Source organism: Filicampus tigris, chromosome 4 (assembly GCF_054856515.1).
Source record: "Filicampus tigris isolate MCC_2025a chromosome 4, RoL_Ftig_1.0, whole genome shotgun sequence".
NCBI lineage: Eukaryota > Metazoa > Chordata > Actinopteri > Syngnathiformes > Syngnathidae > Filicampus > Filicampus tigris.
Window position 1 is genome coordinate 16,223,971 of NC_141220.1, and position 24,358 is coordinate 16,248,328.

The window sequence follows — 24,358 nt, forward strand, 5'->3', positions numbered from 1 at the left end:
ATGCTAAAACAAATATTAATCATAGCAATCAAAAACATTTATTATGTAAATCTCAAGTCAGAATTAAAAGTTAGCACTCCCTGATGCAAAATAGTGTAAAAAAAAATAAAACAGCTGATATTTTAAATAAAATTGTACAACTGGCTTTCAGTTTAGTTTTATATAGTTCATTCAAGTATCTGTGTCCACTGATTAATTAGCCTTTACCGAATCTGTTTTCAACCGTAGTAAAGAAAGAAAGCAAACTCGATTGCATTAATCAGATCTGAAATGTCCTAATTAACACTCAGCACTCATAAAATTGCTAACAAAAATGTAATGGGAAGTTTATGCACACACTCTGGCATGCTATTATTCTATTTCCTGTACACACTATTGCTTCTGAAACAATGCACATTTCTCCAATGTGCGACTAACAAAGATTTTTACATTTTAAATATTTATATTATTTCTGTAAAATACTTCTCCTCGTGGCTGACGCATGCGAAATGAAATCTTTCATCATTTCAGCTTTCTGGTTTTTGTGTATCTTAACGCTGTATTGTTTTTCATTTTATTTAACCTTATTTATAGCCAGGAATGTCCCACTTAATGGATCGGTCCATTTTTGACCCCAAATTGTTTTATTTTTAACCCAACTGTTTTTAGAGTGCAGCCACGTATGTCCCACAGATGAAAAACCTCCTTCTCAAGGTAGTACTGGCCAAGAGGCAGCAAAATGTTACAGTTTCAACACATTTAAAATTACATAATGTACATGGAAGCAAAAGTTACAGTTTCAAACACTTTAAATGACATACAAATGAGATAAAACAGTTACAGGTTAAGGAGGCTGTCTGAAGTGCTCTCAGTCTGGATTTAAACTCATTCATTGAGATAAATTCCGTTAATTTCCACTAGTTCTTTAGCAACAAGTTCTATGTAGGAGGGGCAGAGAAGACAAAAGCCCATTTTCCAAACTCATTGCGGGCAAATGGAACAATTAGCAACAAAGTGTATTTGAGGGCAAACTATAAGAATGAACTCATTTCTGTGTAATTAAGTTACAAATGTAAGAATAGTCCAAGAACAGCCTTGTAAATAAAAATGTACCAATGTGTCAACCTCCTGGTGAACAAAGAAGGCCACTCCCACTCGAGAGTATAGTTCACGATTGGTCAAGGCCCCACAGTCACGAATAAACCTCAGAGAAGCATAATACAAAGCGTCAATCTTTTGCAGACCTTGAACTGAACTGTTGATATACAGTATAACAGTACAAAAAAAACGAAACCTTTAGTCTTTTTCCCATTGTGCCAAGTTATCAAAACAGGTATTGTATTGTTTGACAGGAAAAAAATAATTTCTACTAGGAATATCCCGATCACATTTTTTGGCACCCAAGGTCGAGTCCGAGTCACTTTATTTTGGGTATCTGTCGATACTGAGCCCCGCTCTGATACTGTGCCTCAGCAATGCATTAGGAAGAAAAAAAAAGAGTGTATCTTCTTCGGCGTATTGTCAAAAGTGTTTGTGAAACATGTATTTTTTCTCTTCATTTTTCTTACCGTGTTTGTTTTTCTGCATCTCAATGCAGCGGTCGTTGATGCGTTGAAGACTGCCCAGGCGTCGCACCTCTTCATTGACACAAAGATTCTGCAAAGTGAAATCACATTGTGTTTAGCTTGCGATTGGCTGGCAACCAGTTCGGGGTGTGCCCTGCCTACTGCCCAAAGACAGCTGGGATATGCTCCAGCACGCCCGCGACCCTCATGAGGATAAAAGTTGTATGGATAACGGATGGATGGATTGTGTTTAGCGGCAGGTTTATCCATTTTCTATTCTTATTTCCTCCAGGTATGTATGCAGGTAAGGTTATCCCAGTCAGTGTGAACCAGTACACTACAAGTGGCTCCACTGGATCATGTTTCCTGAGTAGTAATATTTTTGTTGAATGCAGTACCAAGGTTGGATGGGGATTGGTAGTTGGCACTCTAAACCTTGAAAAGTACTGGTACTGCAAAAGGCTATTTAGAAAATGATTGACTAAAAAATACATTTAAAAAAGGAAGAAAAGTAATCATTTTTTTGGATGACGGATGAATATTTTTACCTTCAAAAGACCCAGGGAGTCATTTATGCCAAGATTTTATGTACCGTAAAATCGGAGCACAAACACATAACTCTCCATGTTTTAAATGCATCTTAGTAGTAATATGCTTCTTCCATCAATCGTCACAACTGTAGCTAGGTAGGTGGATTAGAAAGGTAGGTTGGTTTAGTAGGTTAGTTTAATAAATAGGTAGGTTTTGGTAAGTAGGTTGATTTGAGCAGTTTTGTTTAGTGGATAGGTAGGCTGGCAGGTAGGTAGGTAGGAGGGTAGCTAGCTAGCTCGCTCTGATAGGTAGGTAGCTAACTGCATAGATTAGACAGGTAAGTGGGTAGGTCGGATAAGTGGGTAAGTAGGTTGGTTTAGGAGGAAAGTAGATTGGACAAGTAGTTAGGTATGTTGGTTTGTTAGGGAGGGAGGCTGGTGTTTATACATATTAGGTATGTGGGTAGCCTGCTAGGTAAGTATTAATAGTCATTTCTGTGCGAGTGCATGTTTCACCTGCCGGGAGCCTAGCGTGACCAGACTGATGTCCTTGCTGAAGGGGCTTTTCTGGACCTCATGCACAAACTGAGCAAGCTGCGAGTGTGTGCGACTGCAGTAGTAAATCTGTGAACACACACACACACACACAGCAAAATGCATTTCTACATTATTCACATGACAAGGCACAACCATTATACTACCATGTGACACACATCACACAACCTTTGAGACGTGCTCTTCGACAAGCTCGTCATCTTCTTCCTCCTCACCACCGCAGAATCTGAGGAGATGTAAACATCCTGCTATTATGGTGTGTGATTACATCACAAAAGTTCCAAGTTGAATGGCCAACCACACCTGCTCTTTGACTTGGGCTCGTCGTCGCTTTCATACTCGGCGATAATAAGATCCTCGTCATCTTGATTTGCCGCTGCGTCGGTTTGATCCTCTTTACTGAGCTGCAGCAACTTGAATGCTTCATCCTCATCACAGCTCTGCGGACACACAAAAGACGGAGAACACACTTGTAATGAAACGAGGCGGTCTGATTAATATTGCATTTGTGGAATATGAGAAATCTACCTGTTTTTAGCCATCTGAGGGGGCGGCCATTTTGTCACTTCTGTCGACTGAAAATTACATCACAACTGCTCAGGGCTCAGATAACGACTTCAGAAAACAGGTGAGCCATGATTGGTTGTTATCTGAGCCCTGAGGGTCTGTGATGTCATTTTCAGTCGACAGAAATGACAAAATGGCCGCCCCCAGAGATGGCTAAAAAACGGGTGGATTTTGCTGCTTACCTCATATTTCATATTAATCGTATTGCCTTGTTTCAACTAGTGGGCCTGCATAGAACATAGTCTTGAAAAAAATATGTTTGGGTTGACTACCACTTTAAGGACAAACCAACATTCATATGAGAAAAAAATAAAAAATAAAAAATAAAAAATAAAAAAAGACTTCACCAGTGCAAGATCAGTTTTAGAAGGCGACCCAACTGAGCCAACTTAAAATATGCATGGGCGTGACCTTAAGAGAGCTGAATATGCTTTTATTTGTTCTGAAGACTGAAAACATTTAAGTTTGACATCAGTATATGCATATAACATGCGATCAACAATTAAACTTCTATTTCCAAGTATTTACATCTGGATTAGATACATAGTCTAGTCTTCAGTAGGTAAAATGCATTCTCTATGAGGTTGAAGTCGTGCAGAGGATGAACTCCTTTCGTGTTTTGCATCATTATCTTTCTGCGTTACGAAGGAACTCAAAACAATTTGGTTCCATTTTTCATTAAATTAGCAGACAACATTTTTCAGTTGATTTTTGAGTCTATGACGTCATGTGTTACATCAGTAAAGATTAATGAGCTCGCCCGAGAAGAAGACATGACCAAGCCATGACATTTCGTCCGCTGAGTTTCAAAGATGAGCTTGTTAATAAGCTAGTCTTTGTCTCATCAGTCTGTGGCTCCGATTTATTTTCTATCTTCTTTCAGGTTCACAATTGCTTTTTTTCCCCCATCCAGAGTTTTTCCTGGAGGTTACACCTCTGGTGCAGATGTTACTCTTTTGTCTCAGTGAGTACTTTGAATCCACATGTAATGGTATTCAGTTTTCAAATTTTTAAAAAGGGTGTTTATATTCCATACCCAGTGCCCACTGTATACTACATACAATACAAACCAGGTTCTCGCAGACAACCGACTAAAGATTTCAAGGAAAATATTGGAGCTTACCTTTCTTTTCATTGCATACTTGAGTTGAACATTGTTTCTAATCAGTTCTAAGCGCTCCTCTCGCTTCCTTCTTCTCATTTCTTCCTCCTAAAACAGAACATAAACAGACAAGTGTGAACAACAAGTTCGAACATTCTCAACTTTAGCCAGACATCTGCAGGCTGACACTCCCTCACCTTCAACTTTGAGACTAAATCCCGTTCAGACTTTTTCTGCACAAAACTGGTGATCCAGTCCGGCTCTGCGGACGAACTCCGGGCAGAAGCCTCCGGATCGGATGAAGAAAGTGACGTCTCCCCCTCTTGCAACAGGGCGGCCGCTTCTTGCTTTCTTTTAGTCTCAAAGTCTGTCAGCCAGCTCAGCGCTCCACATATCAGACTCAGAGATTTACCCTGGATCAGAGCAATACATATTTAAATTTGGAATCGCCTTGAATGTGTCATGCTCTGAAATACACTAGCGTACCGTCCCTGTGGGGCTCTCAAAGATGCCAACTTTGCCCTGTTCCAGTGCACTGTACAAGGAGCGCATGAACTCCTCTTGGATGGTGTAAGGCTGGTATGGAAATGGAAATTGGGATCTGCCATTCTCCATGATGACGAACACGAGGATCAAATGGGGACACAATCCACTAAAAGGCAACCACAGATTATGGTATTTATTATGGTAACATTAATTTTAAATGATTGAATACAAACATCTGGGCATCTGGGGTGCCTGTCCACCCATCAAGTGTGAAATTAAACAGCCAATGAAATCTTTAGTTATCTGCCTGTTTCTAAAAATGTGTTTGACTGATATGAAACAATTTGGGTTTGCACGACATGTTCTCCTTCAAATTTGGAACATCCCTCAAAACCTTTCCACACAAATTCCAATTTGCATACATTTCAATAAAAGCTTCAGAGTTAACCCTTTCAAGTGATAGTAGTAAGGGTTAGGCTACCCTATTTCTAGGGTTTCAAGGCAAGTGTTGGGGTTTCAAAGTAAGTCTTCATGACAAGATTAGAGTTTAAAAATTGGGTTTCTAGTCAGGATTTCAAGTTAGGGTTTCTAGCCAGGGTTATAGAAGTTTGTATTTAGGGTTATCAGGATTGGGGATTTTAACTAGGGCTAAGGGGGGCACGGTTGTCGACTGGTTAGCACGTCCGCCTCACAGTTCAGAGGTCGTGGGTTCGATTCCGGCTCCAGCCTCCCTGTGTGGAGTTTGCATGTTCTTCCCGTGCCTGTGTGGGTTTTCTCTGGGTACTTCGGTTTCCTCCCACATTCCAAAAACATGCATGGTAATTTGATTGGACTCTCTAAATTGCCCCTAGGTGTGATTGTGAGTGCGGATGTTTGTCTCTGTGTGCCCTGCGAATGGCTGGCAACCAATTCAGGGTGCCCCCCGCCTACTGCCCGAAGACAGCTGGGATATACTCCAGCACGCCCCACGACCCTTGTGAGGATAAGCGGTATCGATAATGGATGGATGGAACTAGGGCTAAGGTTTGAAATTAGGGTTTAAAGGCCAGTGTTAGGGTTTCAAATCTGGATGTGGGATAGTATGAAAGAATGATGAAAGGTAGGAGGAGGAAAGAAAGGCCTCATCTCCACCAGATCAACACACACACGCGCGCGCACACACCATCCCTGTTTCCTTCCTAATACTGTATCAGTTGATTTACAGAGTGTATACCTAGTGCTGGCCCAAATTTGTAATAATCATCCATCCATTATCTCATGCCTCCTTTAAAATAAATGTTAAATGCACAAAAGTCAGCTTAGATCTAGTTGATTGTGCACTTTTCTGTCACAATGTATACGTTCAACAACACACACTTAACAATCCCCTCATGAATTAGACGCTACAAAACGCGTTACTTATCATTACTTACAGTCACTTTTACGAAACCGTCAGATCACCTAGTAGTACTTTGTGGAGCACCGGTGGTCAAATCCGAGCAGAGGGCATCTTTATACGAAAAATATAAGGAAAAATGGTAAGAGTTAGTCTGTTTTGACTAGTTTCAACTCCCGCGCCAACAGAGAGCAAAGGCCACCAAGGCTGGCCAATAAGGAACGAGCTCAGATAGCGTGTGCGCGTTTTCAGAACAGAGCAGCACTCAAGGGCGGTTATATTACATAAATGTCATTTTCCAATTATGCGTGGCCTTTATATACATTTAGTTTTATATATTTCACTGAGAGTGGTTAAAATTTAGATGTAATATGTTGATAGGAGATTTAGTTGTCGCGCCATTACTTGTTTTTAGGACCGCCTTTTCTGGAGATTCCGGTACATTTATTTAACACCCCCCAGTGCTTGGTCTTCTCCATCGTTCTTTCCAGAATGTCTGGAAAGTTCTCTGATTGAGCTGCTTGACAGGATCCCTCATTCACGCGTGGACTTTGCACGCTTTGAGCAAGGTTCAATCGTCAACGCTTTGCTCGGCGACCTGTTGAAGTGGCGTGTGTACCAGCGGCTTGGCCAAACAGTAGATAGCAGTAGTATTAGCTGGCGTTAATACACCAGGTCGGTGTTGTTGCTTTTGTGTGCTAGTTAAAGTCAAGCTTCGGTTTAATTGTAGCCTCATTTTTACAATGACCGCCGAGGAGCAAACGACAGAAGGACACCACGCCATCTCCATGGAGGGAGACGACATCACGCCCAAGAAAGATGGGGGTGTTTTGAAGGTAAATATTCACGTTGAGAGCCCCCTTCTTCCTTTTTTTTCCACACTAAAGCGCTTGGGCTAATAGCATTAGCTGTCGTCAGCTAGCTCCCCGCTGGCACGTTGCTATCCGTTTATTTATTGTACTTAGTAACGAACCATGGGGACGTTCAACCGGCTAGATACAACAAGGGCTCAGTAAACTTTCTAGAAACGCAAACATCTATTAATATGTTGAGACGTGTTAAACCTGTTGGTGCCGTTTGTTTTTAGCACGTGCATAGAATGTTGTGTATCTGTATATCAATCTTGATGCAATTTCGACAAATATTAAAAAATCAACTTTCCTTTAAGTGATGTAGTGTTTCCCAATCTTTAATGAACCAAGGCACGTATAAAATTGAAAAACAAAATCTCGTGGCTCACCACCAAAGAGAGCATTTAATTCATCTGCTTGTCACTACCGCGCTGGGTTAGATGATCTATCAAAGGTAACATTATTTTTGGTAATGGAATCTTTTCGGATCAATTAAGTGAAAAATGATAATTACACACGTTGGTTATGACTCACTGGTCTTGTGGTTCGCACGTTTCCTCACAAATCTGAGGTTTCGGATTCGAATCTCGGCTCGCATGTTCAACACGTGCGTGCCTGGATTTTCTCCCGGGTAATGTGACTTCTTCTCGTATTCCAAATGCATCCATGTTCGGTTCAAGGAGGGCACGTCCATAGGTGTGACATGTTCGGTTCAAGGAGGGCACGTCCATAGGTGTGATTGAATTGATAGCGATCAGTCCAGAAAATAACCCACCTCCTGCCCCAAAGTCAGCTGGGATCGGCTCCAGCTCACCTGCGACCCTAATGAGAAAAAGCGGTAAAGAAAATGCATGGATGTCTTTATATACAAATATTTGTCTGGAGTGCCTACCCAGCCAGCAAGTGTAAAATTAAACAACAAAGTAAATCATTTAGTTGTCTGCCATTTTCAGAAAAAAAGAACTGAGCGAACAGTTCAGCACTTCACCCTCACTGTTACCAGACAGTGTGGTTAATTAATATAACCACCCCCCACGCTGACTTTTTCAGCCAGCTAGGCTGGACGAAGTTCTTTGATATCTTTTGGTTTATTGTTCACTCAGGGCTGGCAGTCTGTCTTTCTGGGGGGAAAAAACATTGCGAACAAGGTCCTGCCAGTCTTGTGCCAGGACACACGAAACGAACCCAGTCTATGCTCTACCGCAGCAGGACAGCGTGCACCGAGATGCATTTGTCAAAGATGTCCATCTAGCGTCGATTGGGCTATGTTCCAAAGCAAAAGAACCACTTTGAAGCGGCACCTACAGCACGTGTCATGTCAAAGACAAAAGAAGCCTGTGGCGTTGGAACAGATTAGCATTAGCTTACAGTGTCAGCAGGCTTAGTTTCAGAAAACGTCCTGATAATGTTTGTTAGTTGTCTTGTCGACGTGGGAGTTTTCAGAATTTCTGATTGGTGGTGTTAATGCGTCAGAATGGTGGGGTGAAGTGCTGCATGTGATGTCAGTGACATCCATTATTGAGCATGTGCAAAGAATGCTAGGGGCTCTCTGAAACATGTCTGTGATGCAAATTCAACAAAATGCAAAAATAATAATGCATAAGACAGTGTGCTTTTTTTCATAGTTTAACTCATTCACTGCCAGACATTTTCAGACCCTCTACTCCCCTAACGTTTAAAGAAAAAATTGAAAAAATATAAATTCCTGGGATTAAATGGCAAGGCTTTGAAAACAAAATATTTCCTTGGCAGTGAATGAGTTAAAACCATTCTCAGGTGTCTGTGACAGATTTTGCAAAAAAGATGGTCAGCCACTCTATAGACACCCAACTATTTTACAAACATTAGAAGTCAGTGTTCTTTCTATAATCTGACCCCTTACTTACTAGTTTTGCTAATAGAGTGGGACCTTGACTAACGAGTGTGCCGACTTGAGTTTTTCAAGTTACAATATGCTGCTCGGATGATTTTGTTTATTTGCTCAGTTTTGCCAGCCGAAATTCAAATTACGAGAGAGCTTCAAATATGCCGCCACTCACTAGAGTGAAGTGAAAAAAGAAGATTCAATTTAGGTTCGTAATGCATGTGGGAAAGGAGAGCCACAGGTGCTTATAGGCTATCAACTGTTTATTGAACAGGACAAACACGCATACAAAATTAGAACATTGGCAAAATTAGAACATTTGTGGCCTTCGGAGGCTTTTGCTGTAAGCCACAACTCATACACAGACGGTCGCACACAGATTAACTGACCAATCCGACTCCAGTTCCTGTTGTTACTGACCAAACCGCGCCCTTAAAGACGCACATCCAACAAATGTATACTACTGTACATGCACTAATTCACTAATTACTAGGGCCTGACTTTATTAATTGACTAGCCGATATAAAACTTGGAGCAAAGCACCAGATTTTTTTTGTTTTTTCAACAAACAAAAAAAAAAATCCATGATAATTTTTTTCAGCATAACACAAATACTGCTAAATATCAGAATCGGCAACAAGTGAAACTTGTGAGTCAAGGTACCGCTGTATGTCCTCACTACCTTTTGTGTTCAGCTCGTGAAAAGGGAAGGCACTGGCACAGAGCTGCCAATGACTGGGGACAAAGTGTTTGTCCACTACGTGGGCACCCTCCTGGATGGCTCCCGCTTTGACTCCAGCAGAGACCGAGGAGAGAAGTTCTCCTTTGAGCTGGGCAAAGGTTGGTTTCCCATCGTTAAAAGAGACATCCTCCCGCCATGCCAACGACAATGTTTTCACCCGTCTGCCCTTTGTGTGTGTGTTCAGGCCGAGTCATAAAGGCGTGGGACATCGGCGTGGCTTCTATGAAAGAGGGTGAGCTGTGCCAGCTCATCTGTAAACCAGAGTATGCGTATGGAGCTGCGGGCAGCCCCCCCAAAATTCCCCCTGATTCCACACTTGTTTTTGAGGTAAGCCTGACGTAGCTACATCCATGTTGTCCTTGTTATCAGTATCAGTTCTTGAAAAGGAAAATGTTGCCTGGAAGATTTCGGCGATAGTTGACGTCTGCATGGAAGTGGCTCAATGTCGCATAGCTGATGTTATGTTCCTCCAAAGACAGTAAACTAGCTGAGCGTGAATTAACAGCGGCAAATTCAGTTTGACACAATTTAGGCAGGGTGCACACCGATTTTTGACATCTTAGCTGATTTTTCAAGTGTGAGAGACCCCAAAATAGGTGTACCCAAATGGCTTGGCTTGGCCCAACTCTGTTGACCACACACGTAAGGATTTGCTATTGTAAATACGGAGCTAGTTTAACATTCACAGTTAACATTCACCATTTTCAGAGTAGTTTGGGAGAAGTATCACTTAAGATCGGTCAGGATAATCTTATAACATACAGGTAATAGGCAACGTGATAATCAGGTCCTGACTTTGATTGCAAAAGAGGGAAATGCTCATATTTAGGGGTGAAACAGGTCCTTGAGTAAATTGAGTGTATCGGTTCAAAAAAATACTCGAGGCACTTTTTCTGCCTGGAATACCCGCATATTTACTTTGCGGTAAGAAGGCCAACTTTAAAATAAACCATAGTTACCAAATAATGTATGGAAATCAATGCTAATTTTGCTTATGCTTATTTTGGGTTGTTCCTGGAAGTGTGTCCTGGCGTTAGGGCTGACTTGACTCGTTTTACAGACTGCGTTTGTGGAGTCGTTTACTATTGCCATCAAAAACTGTTGCTCCGACTACAACACAACGTTTTGCTGAAATAATGTTCAGTGGCAAATTAAGAGGTCAGTCACCTGTTGCAGGGACTGTGTATTAGAACGTTTTTTGGTGATAGTTAATGTTCTATACAAGTCACAAAATTAAAATTGGATACTCTGCAAAAATACATGGTGACAATAGCAGTTCTCTCAAGTGGCTGTGCATGTGTGCGTCCAAGCCTGCGTGCGTGCTTGCGCTTGTTTTGGCGGGGGTCTGGGCACGAAAAAAATGCACTGACTACTATCACTGTAATCTTGGCCTCTGACTGCAGCACTACTAATATTCATAGAGCCCCCCAGCACCGACCAAAAAGAAATCGGTGCAAAAAAATCTTCCAAATTTTGTTCTATCAAATCGGAATCTGCGTTGGCCGAAAAAAAAAAAAATCTATAATGGTCAAGCCCTATTAAACAGTTCAACTTACAATTTTAAGTCTGTTTTCTGAGTGGAAAATTAAATCTTAAAACACCCCACATCACAGGATAGTCTTTAGAGACATCTGATAATGGTTGCTTTGGTGTCTTTGATTGCAAGGCAGGTAAAATAATTGCAGGAAAATCTTGACGGGGGCCCACACATGACAACTGATCAATTGTGAAGCACCAAGTTCTTAAAAATCTGTGACTAACCATCCCTAACGTCTTCACCTGTAGGTGGAACTTTTTGAATTCCGAGGGGAGGATTTAACCGAAGACGAGGATGGAGGGATTATCCGTCGCATTATCACTAAAGGGCAGCCATATGCCAAGCCTAATGAAGGGTCCTCCGTTGAAGGTAACGCATCTGTCATACTACTTTTACAGGAAATGTATTTGTTACGGATTTCCAGATCAAACTTTTTCGCTCCTGATACCATACCGATATGGCAGCCTTGTGTATTGGCTGATGTTGATCCGATACGACTATTCTAAGCTTGGCATTTTGGGTTGTCTCCTCTTCAGTGACGGTGGAGGGCAGCTGCGAGGGCCGCGTGTTTGACGAGAGGGAACTCAAATTCGAGATTGGAGAAGGAGAAAGTCTGGGCTTGCCGGCTGGAGTGGAGAAAGCCATCATGGCCATGGAGGAGGGAGAGGAAGCTCTGTTCCACATCAAACCCAAGTACGACCGCATCATCAGTGAGCAGCCACGATTGTAGAGTTACAGTGGGTACGGAAAATATTCAGACCCCTTGAAATCTTTCACTTTGTGTCATTTGCAACCATTTGCCAAAATCAAAAGAGTTCATTTTATTTCTCATTGAATGTACACTCAGCACCCCATCCTGATAGAAAAAAATATTTATTAAAAAACAACATGAAATATCATATGGTCATAAGTATTCACACACAGGTTTTTCACACCTGGATTTGGGGATCCTCTGCCATCTTCCTTGCAGATCCTCTTCAGTTCTGTCAGGTTGGATGGTGAAAGATGGTGCACAGCCGTTTTCAGGTCCCTCCAGAGATGCTCAATCGGGTTTAGGTCAGGGCTCTGGCTGGGCCAGTCAAGAACGGTCACAGAGTTGTTCTGAAGCCACTCCTTTGTCATTTTAGCCGTGTGCTTGGCGTTGAAAGGTGAGCCTTCGGCCCAGTCTGAGGTCCTGAGCACTTTGGCAGAGCTTTTCCTCCAGGATATCTTTGTACTTGGCCGCATTCATCTTACCATCAATTGCAATCAGCCGTCCTGTCCCTGCAGCTGAAAAACATCCTCACCCTCACAACATGATGCTCCCACCACATTTCACTGTAGGGATTGTATTGGGCAGGTGCAGAGCAGTGCCTGGGTTTCTCCACACACAGCGCTTAAAATTAACACCAAAAATTTCAGTATTGGTCTCATCAGACGAGAGAATCATCATATTCTCTTCAAATCAATATTTCTCATAGTCTGGGAGTCCTTAATGTGTTTTTGGGCAAACTCTATGCGGGCTGTCATGTGTCTTGCACTGAGGAGAGGCTTCCGTCGGGCCACTCTGCCGTAAAGCCCCGACTGGTAGAGAGCTGCAGTGATCGCCGTGGGCAGTTCCTTCGACGTCATGATCCTCATTTTCTCTGACATGCACTGTGAGCTGTAAGGTCTTATCTAGACCTTTCCTAATCAAGTCCAATCCGTTTAATTAAACGCAGCTGGACTCCAATAAAGGAGCAGAACCTCTCATGGAGAATCAGAAGAAATGGCCCGAGTTAAATATGAAGATTGCGGCAAAGAGTGTGCATACTTATGGCCATATGATATTTCAGTATTTGTTTTTCATAAATTTGCAGAAAATTACTACATTTCAGGGGTTTTTTTTCTGTCAAGATGGAGTGCTGAGTGTTCATTGAGAAATAAAATGAACTTTTTTGATTTTGACAAATGGCTGCAATGGCACTGTGAAAAATTTCAACCGGTCTGAATACTTTCTGTACCCACTGGGTATAAGGGATATGTTATTACATGCTAACGTGATTTTTCCAGAATTCCCCAAGAAAGATGAATTGTAGCACACACGCGAAATTAGCCAGTGTTGAACGAGTGGTTCTTGCTCATGCAAATGAAAACGCTGCTCACCACGCCCCCTCGAAACAACAGGTTTATTTTGTGAAAAGTGTGCTGTAATTCTTGATCCTTGGGCTACTTTGATGAAAGCGTGTCACAGATGTGTCAAGACACCTGGGAACTGTTGACTGCAAACCGTACTAGGTCCGGTACGCGACAAATAACGTATTCTTTTCTTGCAGGTACGGCTTTGGGAGTGATGGAAACGCCAAATATGACATCGCCGGTGGGGCGCTCTTGCAATACAAGATCAAGCTCACAGCCTTAGAAAAGGCCAAAGAGTCATGGGAGATGAATTCGTCTGAGAAGTTGGAACAGAGCGTCGTAGTTAAGGAGAAGGGGACGCAGTATTTTAAGGTATGTACGGCTGACTGAGCCTTTGAGTGTGACTGCGGATGTTTACTAACCGGCACTGACTGTGTTGGCTTTCAGAAAGGTATGTTCAAGCAGGCATCTACACAGTACAAGAGGATCGTGTCGTGGCTTGAGAATGAGTCTGCATTGTCCGAGGAGGAGGAGGAGAAGGCCAAAGCGCTGCGGCTGGCTGCGTATCTCAACTTGGCCATGTGCTACTTGAAGCTCAAAGAGCCCAACCAAGCGCTGGAAAACTGCAACAAGGCAAGATATCTCACACAGGAATTGATCCAATTTCACTTCATTTACTTCAAAAAATGCATCGTTGATCATCTATGCCAGTGATTGATAGTGACGGGCAGAACAATAACATCCTCTTCCATTAGGTGGCAGAAGGTACATCATTAACCTGTTGCGGTTATTGCCCTTAACACAATAAAAGTCATGGCATGCCCACCTTGACTAAATAAAATATGATGAAATCATTTCACTTCACATACTTTGGTGAGATTGTACATTCAAATGTAAAATATGTTTCTCGGCTCACTAAAGTATGGAGGAACACAGTGGACCCTCCAACGTGCTCCATTGTTGAACAAAGCCTGTTTGGCGCGTGTGGTCACAGGCCCTGGAATTGGACGAGTCCAGCGAGAAGGCGCTATTCCGAAGGGGGGAGTCGCTGTTCAGCATGAAGGAGTTCGACAAAGCCAAGGATGACTTTCAGCGCGTCGTTCAACTTTATCCCGCTAACAAAGCTGCCAAGAGTCAGGTATGATGTCACTCCGGGGAGAAGTTAAACACGTTTACCCAACGCGTGACTTTTGCTATACTTGACTAAAGGTCGGGAACAATAGGAGTCAGAAATGTGTGTTTTTCATACCAGTATTAAAAAATTCAGGGTATGCTACCACTGTAGGAGTGGAACTCCATCTTAACTCCTTGTAGTTGTGTTCCTGCAGTGTAAAAGTACTGTTAGAAGTAGTGCCATTAGTGATTCAATTATAGATATCTTTTTCACGTCACATGCAGAATAAATTGCAATGCAAACCATGGGTAACAATGAGCCAACAACCTGCTATTAAAAACTATTCAATGCCAGTCATTTTCACTAATCACAACCTATTGAGTGGCAGCCATTTTAGAGAGTATTCACTGATTGTTTTTTTTTTTTTTTCCCCCTGTACTGTGGACACACAAAGTGAAAGAATAGACTTTTCTTTTAACAGGAAAAACGTTTTATTTTGCTGTTGTTTATTAATCAACACTAAAACATGGGTAAGTTTTCAAAATTAAAATTTGAGTTTTTAAACATTTCGTAAATTCTGCCACTTATTCCAAAATCCAGACCAAACTAGCTTTTCATGAAAGCAGAAAAGGGACTTTGATGGACATCCCCGCAAAAAAACTAAAGGCGACTATAGAATCACCCTCAAACACATCCAAAATAATTGATCTCAGCCCCTGTAATAGTTAGAAACATAATTCCCCCAAAATTTGAGAGCTTGGACGTGGCTTTCACACAGGCCCGAGTTCAGTGTTTACTGTTTCAATCGAAGATGTAAAAATAAATTGTCAATGCAAGAGAGTCCAAAGTCCACGAGCGCGTCGTCTCTATCACTGCCGTTACTTATTTCTGAGCTCCCGCGATCGACGGCGTCCGCAATTACGGCTCCAAAAAAATTCCGGGACATCCTCAGCGGTCTCGCGACACCGTCACATGTATATTCGGATTAGGGTTGGGCAGCGTTTGAATTTGGACGATTGCAGTTCTTTGATTTGATTCTAATTCTTAAAACAAAAAAAAAAGGAGTTATTTTTGGACAAATCACATGAGCTTCTCTGTTCTTTAATTTAATGAAGTTTTTACTGTTTGTGAACTTTACCTTTGTATTATTATCTAGTATTATTTTAAATATATTAAAGCGGAAGTCAACCCAAACACATTTTTTCCCAAGAATATGCAGGTCCACTAGTAGAAACACGGCATTCTGATTAATATTGCGTTTGTGGAATATGAGTTGAACAGCAAAATCCACCCGTTTTTAGCCATCTCGGGGGGGTAGCCGTTTTGTCACTTTTGCCGACTGAAAATGACATCACAACTGCTCAGGGCTCAGATAACGACCAATCATGGATCAGCTTCAGAAAACAGGTGAGCTGTGATTGGTCGTTGCCTGAACTTTTTTTTTTAAACAAATATCAGTATTGACTGATATGAAATACTGTACATGGATTGTGACTGTTTTTCGGTCATATCGCCCAGCCTCACTGTCCCAAGTATTTTACACGTCTCACCAAACAGGTGTTATAACAATTGTAATTTTCCTATCTGTGGATGCTGTTTAGTAGCCACCCAGGTGAGGCAATAGGCTGCCTCATTTGCTTGCCCTGACGTCTCCTCCGTTGTTGTCGTCATCCAGATGGCTCTTTGTCAGAAGCACATGAAGGAGCAGCACGAGAAGGACAAGCGCACGTATGCCAACATGTTCCAGAAGTTTGCTGAGAGGGATTCCAAGGTAACGGATCTCGCCACCCCAAAACGGGACAATGCCGCTCAAATGCGTAAACGTTTTTAAGCGCTCAACCAACCTGTCTGTGTTTTGTTCTTTTGCAGAAAGCGTCCGAGAAGACGAAGAGCAAGGAGAATGGCGACAGTGAAGATATGGAGCTCGAGAGCGCTAAGGAAGCAGAGGGCGACGCGAAAGTCTAAACACCCTAAATTCTGACGGTTCATATGTTTTTCTGACTTTTGTTACTTCAGCCTTTGTGTTCTAAGTGTGCAACTGTATGCGTGTGTGCGTGAAGCGGGTGTCAACAAGAGCACTGACTTTGCCGGCTTTCTTCATTCTGGCCTCTTGCCATTGTCGTTTATTATGGTGGCAAACTGAGCAGGTGTGTTGTGGTTTTAATATTTGTGCGCTCATGTCTCCTTTAAACTCAACCCGCAGCTTTACACACGTGTTTCACAGCTGTTTTGCGTTAGTGCATATCAAGTCTGTGTGTGTGTGTGTGTATAGAGAATTAAAAAGCCTTCGCTCTAAAGGGCTATTCACCTTGCACTATATTTGTTCTCTACCCTTCATCTGTTCATCCAAGCCTCCACTTTATGGGCCTACTGATCAATTCCAGGATTAGCGGTGACTGAACGCTTGGATACAATGTGCTGGAATGTTCCAAAAGTATATACAGTGTTCCCTCGCTACTGCGTAGTTCGGTTATTGTAGATTCGCTCCATCGCTGATTTTCATTTGTGACCATAACCTGGTCTTTCTTTCTTTCGCATTCAGAAATTCACTCTTCCCATGCACTTCTCTGTCAGTGTGTGTTCAGAGAGCCCTCTTATTAATTTCTAACCCAATCAGAAGCTTTTGCATGAGCAGATAAGTGGACGGTGGAAGGTGATAAACAGACCGCAAAATGTTTGATGAAATGCCCAGCTCTGTTTCCATGGCGCCAGTTGGACCGCCTAGAGCACGCGCTGGCACGCTTGTTTTTGTGCACTCTGAATAACCGAACGGCACATTTCAACAATGCTCCGAGTTACCGAACAGTTGAAGTGAAGCCGTGCAGTGAACAGTGAGGGAACTATGTATGCATGTAGCAGTAGGTGATAACGATTTTGGGAGTAAGTCATTGGACTTAAGTTTTCTGGTTGAATTCTCCAGCAAAGCAATTTTAGGTTTGGGTTAACCCAGCGGTGCTTTTGGGACTAATGACAATGTAATTCCATTTTTCTCCCAAAGTGTTGTGCTTGTGATTTCTGAATTGTAGTCAATACGACAAAAATAAACAACTGGAATATCCGGACACGTAAACGAGCATCAATGCAGCTATACAGGACCCAAGAGCTCGTTCGACCGTCTTAATTTTCTGCTTCGTGTATGAAGTTTTGCCGTTTTCAGCCTGTAAAAAGGAAGTTGCAATGGAAAATCCACTTGGGGTCTACTTTGTCTGTCTGAAGGGTGTGGTTTGTTTAGGTGTGGCCTGGCGAAAGAATACAATAAAGTTAAACCCTGTATTGCATGTCTGTGTGTGATATTGTCAATTGGATTTTAGCCCTCTTCCGTCTACAGTTGCATTACAAATCACCTTCCTAAAGTAACTGGCCTAAGTCTTTTTTTTTTGTTTGTTTTCAGAATACACAAAAGAATGAACCAAATACTGATTATATTGTATTACCATTTCAAGGTTACAATCTGTTTAAAGGCAAAGTCAACGCATACTGTTTTTTTCCAAGAATATGTTCTATGCACCTCCACTAGTCTAAACACAGCATTCTGATGAATATTACATATGTGGAATATGAGTTTAGCAGCAAAATCCACCCATTTTTAGCCATCTTGGTCCAGTTTGTCACTTCTGTGGACTGAAAATGATGTCACAGTTGCTCAGGGCTCAGAAAATGACCAATTATGGCTCAGCTTTAGAAAACAGGTGAGCCGTGATTGGTCGTTACCTGAGGCCTGAGCAACAACTATGTTATTTTCAGTCGACAGAAGTGACAAAATGGCCGCCCCCGAGAAGGCTAAAATAGGGATGCTGCTTAACTCATATTCCACAAACACAATATTAATCACAATACCTTGTTTCAACTAGCATAGAACATATTCTTGGAAAAAAATATTTGGGGTTGACTTCCACTTTAAGGATGTAGTCGATTTGAATTAACAGAGGTGGCCAACATTCTGAGATGTTTGAGGCAAAAAAAAATGTTTCTCAAACTGTGACTTAGGCCGTTATTTTAAGTGGGTGATGATATTAGACTAAATAGACATAATAATTCAAACACATTGTTGATGGACTATGGAGTTTATCCTATTTGTAAATAAAGTAGTGCCTTGAATTACGAGTTTTAAAATCAATCCATCCCACAAAAGAAACAACAAAAGTCTTTGTAAGGGAACTAGCACTACAGCTTTGTACGATATAAAAACAAGAGGAATAGATGAAGTAAATAAAGAGGAATAATAAAGCAGTGACTACCGAACATTTTACACTACACAGACCAACATTAAAATACACGGTAGGCCTAAATATTTCTGAAAAATAAGACAGTGATTGTGTTCCAAAATCTGTAATCTAATGAGAATTTTTTTTTTCCTAAAACTGAGTCCAAATTACACAAAGTCACATATTAATAACAAAAACATGTTGACAGAAATACTGGAAATAGAGGAGAAAATGATGAAAAATTATCTGAAATGGGAGAAAATGAAAAATTATCAGAGTAAAAATGGAATACTTCCAGAAGAAAAATAATCCAAAATTAAACGAGTCGTTATATTACATGAAAACATTTTTACTTTGAGAAAAACGTTTTACAGAAAGAAATCAAAACATCAAAGGCAAAAACTTTTTGGGACAAAAACTACCATTGTAATTATTAAATTGAAATGTCGTTCACATAAAAGATAAAACCTGTACCTAAATAACTTTAAAAATAAATGTGAATTATAGTAAACTTTTAGTTAAATACAACTGAACAGTACTTCGGAAGTGACTCATTTGCGTAATTCATTTGTGTTGCACACTTTTAGAATCACTTGAATGAATGAATAAAGAATTAAACAGTTTGTGCATTGTGATGTTGTATTTTAATTGTAGACATGATTGTGGACTAGATATGAACACCAAAAACAGCTGCTAAACTGCAATAATAAATAAGAAGTAAAATATTGCTGATCTTCATTCACCACTGGAAAAATAGTACTTAACTTTCCTTCAAAAGCCTTTAGAGGGCCTCAGTGCTTTTTCAGAACCCGGAATACACAAAATGCCTTCTCCTTTCCTGAGAAGAATCTGATTACTTTACAACCAAAGGAGAGACCCCAAGTGATTTACAGTATTCAATGGAATGTCTGAAAACTCACTAGCCTTTGTGAGTCTTCACTTTGAAGATCCAACTCCTCCTAGGCCCTGACAGCTCCATCTGACACTGTAGTGTGATCAGCCCTCAATCTCTTCATAGTTAAGAGAACTAATGCCAGTGCATATGAATGAATGTGTGCATGCTGTAAAAATAAATACAATAATGAAATTAACTGTATAGTATAATCAACGATAAATACGGCTCATCAATTACATTTTCAAAAACAATACAGTACGGTATGCAAATAAAAAGCTGCTTTTATTATCCTTATGAAATGACTTTCCTGCCCCTACCCCTGCAAATGATTTAATGCTCAACAGTCAACACTGCCTACTCTATTTAATTAATCTACATGGGTGTGTGGGTGTTTCACTCTTGACTTTGCATTTCGAAATAACAAATACTTAGTTTTGTATTTGTAAACAATGGAAGCTTGACTTGGTCGCAGACATCTTTACGATAATAGCTATCTTTACCAGGGACCGCGAAGGCAACACCCTCCAAACCTCATTCACCAATCGCTACCATGCTAGCCCGTAGTTACCTAGTCCGATATGGGCTTCGCTCGGACGTAATGGCATAACAATACCACTAAAATCGTCTTCTGACGTCTTACTGCCTGGTGTACATCCAATTTAGCACTAACGTTATCCTGCTTGGTGCACTTAGAATTGTGTTTGTGTTATGGGAGCCAGACGGACACGGGGGTCTCCGGAGCGACGGGCTGTCAACGACAGTGTCTGGGGAAACCGAGCCCTCCGCAGCTCTCTGACGAGCTAATTGTGGATGTCGTAGGCCCGGGGTAAGAACGAAACGGCGTCTACAGCTGATGTTTAGATCTTCTATAGTGTACGTGGTGGCACTGTGCTGAAACACGGCTGAAACACGATGTAGCTGAGTTAAGTAGCTTTTCTAGTTAGCATGGATAGGCTAAAGCGAGCTAGCTGGCCATAGCCATGGCACTGTACAAAATTACCTGGTACTTCAGAAGTGAGTCGAAAGCGTTTTCGAAAGGAATAAAGTATCCTAAATAGTGAAGGTTTCTTTTGTGGCGTTGTTATAAACAAATGTCAGTCAAGGACTATTGCAGGTGTCATTTACAAGGGTACTGGGCTAACGACGGAGTCCCCGGTTTAACCAGAAGCTTTACGTAAATAGGAATGCACCGTGGTATAATATGGTTTGATATGGTGTTATTGTCAATTTGCAAAATTGAGTCAATTATATATATTTTTTTAAAAATCATCTAGTTCACAACCATTATGGCATGTTGTTGTTATCCTTTGGCTTGCCCCCTCAGGGGTCGCCACAGCGAATCAAGTGCACGCACGATTCGCATCATTGATTTGGCAAAGCATTTTACGCCGGATGCCCTTCCTGACGCAACCTTATTAGCAGGGCACACACACAGACACCATCACTGATCGTGAATCGATCCCACACTGTCGGCACACAACTCGGGCGCGTGTACCACTACACTATCAGTGACTTTTTTTTTTCTTACAACCATTATGGCATACATACAGTAATTATATTTGTCATAATGACAGTAAATATTTGTTTGGAAATATGAAGTCAGAATGCGCCATCACAACCACTAAGATTTTCATAGATTATTTGTATGAAAAAACACTTCTAGGGGATAGAAATAAAACAAAACAACAACGGTAAATAATGCTCTAACTGAATGTGCCCACTTGATATTTTCTTATATTACACACCATTCGCAACCTCAAAATGCCATATGTTTGAAACATTGTAAACTGTGGACCAACTGTTGTTATATAGATACAGTGTATGTCCCGCACCCCCTCATAAAAATTAACTAATAGGTAACTTCTTCACAGGTCAACCTAAATTTGAGTCATGCCCGGGAAACTAAAAGCAAAAATTGTGGCAGGCCGCCACTTGCCTGTCATGGACAGAGCCAGTGAGCTGACAGATGCTTTTGTAGAGGTAAGTAAAAGGTGCTTTGGCATTAAAGAAGGCATATTGTATAGAGTTTTCTCACAATTCCAAACAGTTCACATGTGTTTTATCACATGTCTGTGACATGCTTTTGTTAAAATACCCAAGGATCAAGAATTTCTGCCCTATTTTTCAGCCTCTCTGAGCTCACCCCGTTTTGTCTCATGAAATGAGCCACTGAGCACCCTGCTCTCTGCTCAACTACTTGGGCACAACCAATTAAAAACAGATATTTTACATGATATGTCCCCTTTCAAGCTTTCCAGGTTTGAATTTACTCCAGCTGAAAAATGACATATTTTCATCTCTTTGCCGTGCAGGTCAAGTTTGGAAACATAACGTTCAAAACAGACGTCTGCCCCAAATCCCTCAATCCACAGTGGAACTCAGAATGGTTCAAATTTGAGGTAAAATGCATAAGAAGAGCTATTCCTTTAAAAAGCTGCAGTATAATTGTGTATTGAATTGTGTTTTCCGCATACTTTAAATGCAAATGTTAGATCGAAACTTGCCTTTACAATGATAGTTCATTTGTTTAATGTTTGTCACAATCTGGTTGAACAATGTTCAATCTGAATGTTGTGTGAATCAATGCAAACGTAAACTATACTTTTGTTTTGCTTATACAAGAAGAAGCTTTGGTACTGCTCTTATTACTGTAGTCAGTTTTCCGATCTTTATTGAGCCAATTCACATATTTTACACTTGAAAAATCTCACGGCATACCACCAAAACACAAATGTCTCAAAAGTATATACAGTGAAGCTCTCCCACACGCGTCAAACACATTTATACTTTTTAAATTACGCAAATGAAACTTATTAAAAACACATTGACTACATGCAGTCAATATTCGGGTTGTGGTCAAAAGTCAGATTTCTGAGTTATTCGGAAAAAAAGAGTTACCCCCCACATTCAAATAACCCAATTGAAACGGCGACGCACGGACTGCATGGCGCAATTTACGTCATCTCCGCTTGTTACTTGCTTCCGTCAATTAAAACACATTATATTCAAGTCACTCACTGCACGAATGAAGCAGACGATTTCCTCCTCGCTTTAAAAGTGTGGAGTCCTGCTTACTCTAGCTTTCGCCATTTTTTGTTTATCACTAAACGTGTATTTCCGATGGGTTGTGCACCAAACAGCGCACATACAAGCACTTACTGTACTACAAAGACCTAGATTCCTTGCGGTTGAACATGTGTGACAAGTGTCCCATTCATTCGGCATATTCCGATTGCTGTATACATACACAAATATTCGTATTGGAAAGGGAGTAACCCAGGCATGATATTCAGAATTTTAAAAACCTGAAAAAGGGCATATTTGGGTTATTGTGCTTTTTTTATTGTGTTTACATGGCTTTTAAAAAACAGAATACTACCAATATTTGGGTTTTAAAAGAACCGCTCAGTAATCTGCAGCATTGTTAGTAATTTTTCGTAAAAGTTAAGGAATATATGCCCGTTACTTTTGTTATATTGTATGTCGACATGTTTTGCTGCACCATATGTATTCAAATATCTGCTGCTCAAAGGGTTGGAGAGTCGCTACATGAAATTATGCCCTTTATAGTGTCTATTGAGTGTAAATGGTCTATTCATCGCTTGATATCTTCTGTTGATGTGTAGGTTGACGATGAAGACCTGCAGGATGAGCCGCTGCAGATCACCGTGTTGGACCACGACACATACAGCGCAAACGATGCCATCGGGAAGGTTTACATCGACATTGATCCGCTGCTATGCAGTGAGGCCGCCTCCATCATCTCCGGCTGGTTTCCCATCTATGACACAATCCACGGTACTCGAATAGCATATCGGCGTGACTCAATGTGGCTCTCTCTCTTATCATGTAACTTCTGTGTTATTTGCTGTCAGGTATCCGTGGGGAGATTAATGTCCTGATCAAAGTGGAGCTCTTCAATGACTTGAATCGCTTCAGACAATCCTCCTGTGGAGTCAAGTTCTTCTGCAGTGTGTTTTGACTCTCTTTTACGATATTGCTCAGAAATTAATATGAAGGACCAACACAATCCTTTCGAGTAGGGTAGAATGATTTATAAATACTCTATTAATTATTTAATTCAATTTTTTTCCAGAACTAATTCTGTACAGTGAATTATGCTTTTACTGTATACTGTAATGTAACTGTAAAATCTCATGCAGTCATACTGTATCCAGTTTGTAACTCTGAACCTCTCGACTGAGGCGTACATGCTAACCACTAAATTCACTATACTGCCCTCAGTTTTGGGCCCTTCAAGGGTGTTGGACTCTGGAGACGTCACTGTATACAGATGGGATTTGTTTGCACATGTAGTTGCAGCTTGGCAGCACATGGCTTTGTTATCCATTGATTATTACATACAGTATTAACAAATGAAAAAGGTGGGCAGAGGAGAGAAATAATGTGTGGCCATATCACTTGTGCATGGCAGCCACTTCCATACCACGGTATTACCGGGTGGCAATGGTCCATGGCTTTGTGGAGGAGCTTGTGGTGAATGAAGACCCCGAATACCAGTGGATTGATCGCATCAGAACCCCTCGAGCGTCCAACGAAGCCCGCCAGAGGCTCATCTCACTCATGTCTGGTAAGGAAACAAATGCGATCCCTGACTGTAGAACAGTGTTTTCCAAGGCACTAAAGTGAACACGCAAGTTAATACTTTACCTTCTGCCATCTACTGAAGAGCAATGAATTATTCTTTCTGTTGCTATACTCTTCTGGCCTAGATAGGTGAACTAGGATGTATTATTTGTTGCAAATAATCGTCTGTCTCATCAATTTATTAGGTTTGGATCGATTAATATGTGGGAGTTGAATATGTAGAAATTTTGAATTAGCGATAAGCTGAACAGTTTCAAGTTAGAGCGGTTTGAGTCGGTCAAAATGT

General features: G+C 41.2%; 3 protein-coding genes across 15 annotated transcripts in view; 2 read left to right on the top strand and 1 right to left on the bottom strand.

The window, feature by feature from the left end:
* Positions 1–7,752, bottom strand: part of ddx11 (DEAD/H (Asp-Glu-Ala-Asp/His) box helicase 11) — a 22,589-nt gene extending 14,837 nt beyond the window's left edge. The window contains exons 1-8 of the mRNA XM_086027542.1: positions 7,545–7,752; positions 4,785–4,950; positions 4,496–4,711; positions 4,320–4,406; positions 2,933–3,069; positions 2,798–2,855; positions 2,591–2,698; positions 1,548–1,635 (exon numbers count right to left, since the gene is read on the bottom strand). Coding sequence (XP_085883668.1) covers positions 1,548–1,635; positions 2,591–2,698; positions 2,798–2,855; positions 2,933–3,069; positions 4,320–4,406; positions 4,496–4,711; positions 4,785–4,950; positions 7,545–7,741 — 1,057 coding nt within the window. The 5' untranslated portion in view covers positions 7,742–7,752. The remainder of the gene's footprint in view (positions 1–1,547; positions 1,636–2,590; positions 2,699–2,797; positions 2,856–2,932; positions 3,070–4,319; positions 4,407–4,495; positions 4,712–4,784; positions 4,951–7,544) is intronic.
* On the top strand, positions 6,535–17,642 carry fkbp4 (FKBP prolyl isomerase 4). The gene is made up of 10 exons (XM_086027544.1): positions 6,535–6,995; positions 9,570–9,714; positions 9,801–9,943; positions 11,402–11,522; positions 11,690–11,846; positions 13,448–13,622; positions 13,698–13,883; positions 14,245–14,388; positions 16,040–16,135; positions 16,234–17,642. The coding sequence occupies exons 1-10, from the start codon at positions 6,903–6,905 to the stop codon at positions 16,327–16,329; spliced, it is 1,356 nt and encodes a 451-aa protein (XP_085883670.1). The 5' UTR covers positions 6,535–6,902; the 3' UTR covers positions 16,330–17,642.
* A 2,313-nt stretch (positions 17,643–19,955) lies between these two features.
* The window catches only part of c2cd5 (C2 calcium dependent domain containing 5), a 37,040-nt gene continuing 32,637 nt past the window's right edge, over positions 19,956–24,358 (top strand). For 8 of the 13 annotated variants that reach the window (XM_086027903.1, XM_086027905.1, XM_086027896.1 and 5 more), the window contains exons 1-6: positions 19,964–20,290; positions 21,336–21,444; positions 21,777–21,863; positions 23,091–23,262; positions 23,340–23,435; positions 23,900–24,055. In XM_086027903.1, coding sequence (XP_085884029.1) covers positions 21,355–21,444; positions 21,777–21,863; positions 23,091–23,262; positions 23,340–23,435; positions 23,900–24,055 — 601 coding nt within the window. In that variant the 5' untranslated portion in view covers positions 19,964–20,290; positions 21,336–21,354. Of the gene's footprint in view, positions 20,291–21,335; positions 21,445–21,776; positions 21,864–23,090; positions 23,263–23,339; positions 23,436–23,899; positions 24,056–24,358 lie in introns of all 13 variants that reach the window. The other 5 variants (XM_086027909.1, XM_086027907.1, XM_086027904.1 and 2 more) reach the window with 2 other exon arrangements.

Bases quoted from the DNA above. Each gene is read 5' to 3' on its own strand.
- fkbp4 (XM_086027544.1), top strand. From the start codon at position 6,903: ATGACCGCCGAGGAGCAAACGACAGAAGGACACCACGCCATCTCCATG. The intron at 6,996-9,569 runs GTAAATATTCAC...TTTTGTGTTCAG, and splicing joins AAGATGGGGGTGTTTTGAAG to CTCGTGAAAAGGGAAGGCAC. The intron at 13,884-14,244 runs GCAAGATATCTC...GTGTGGTCACAG, and splicing joins CGCTGGAAAACTGCAACAAG to GCCCTGGAATTGGACGAGTC.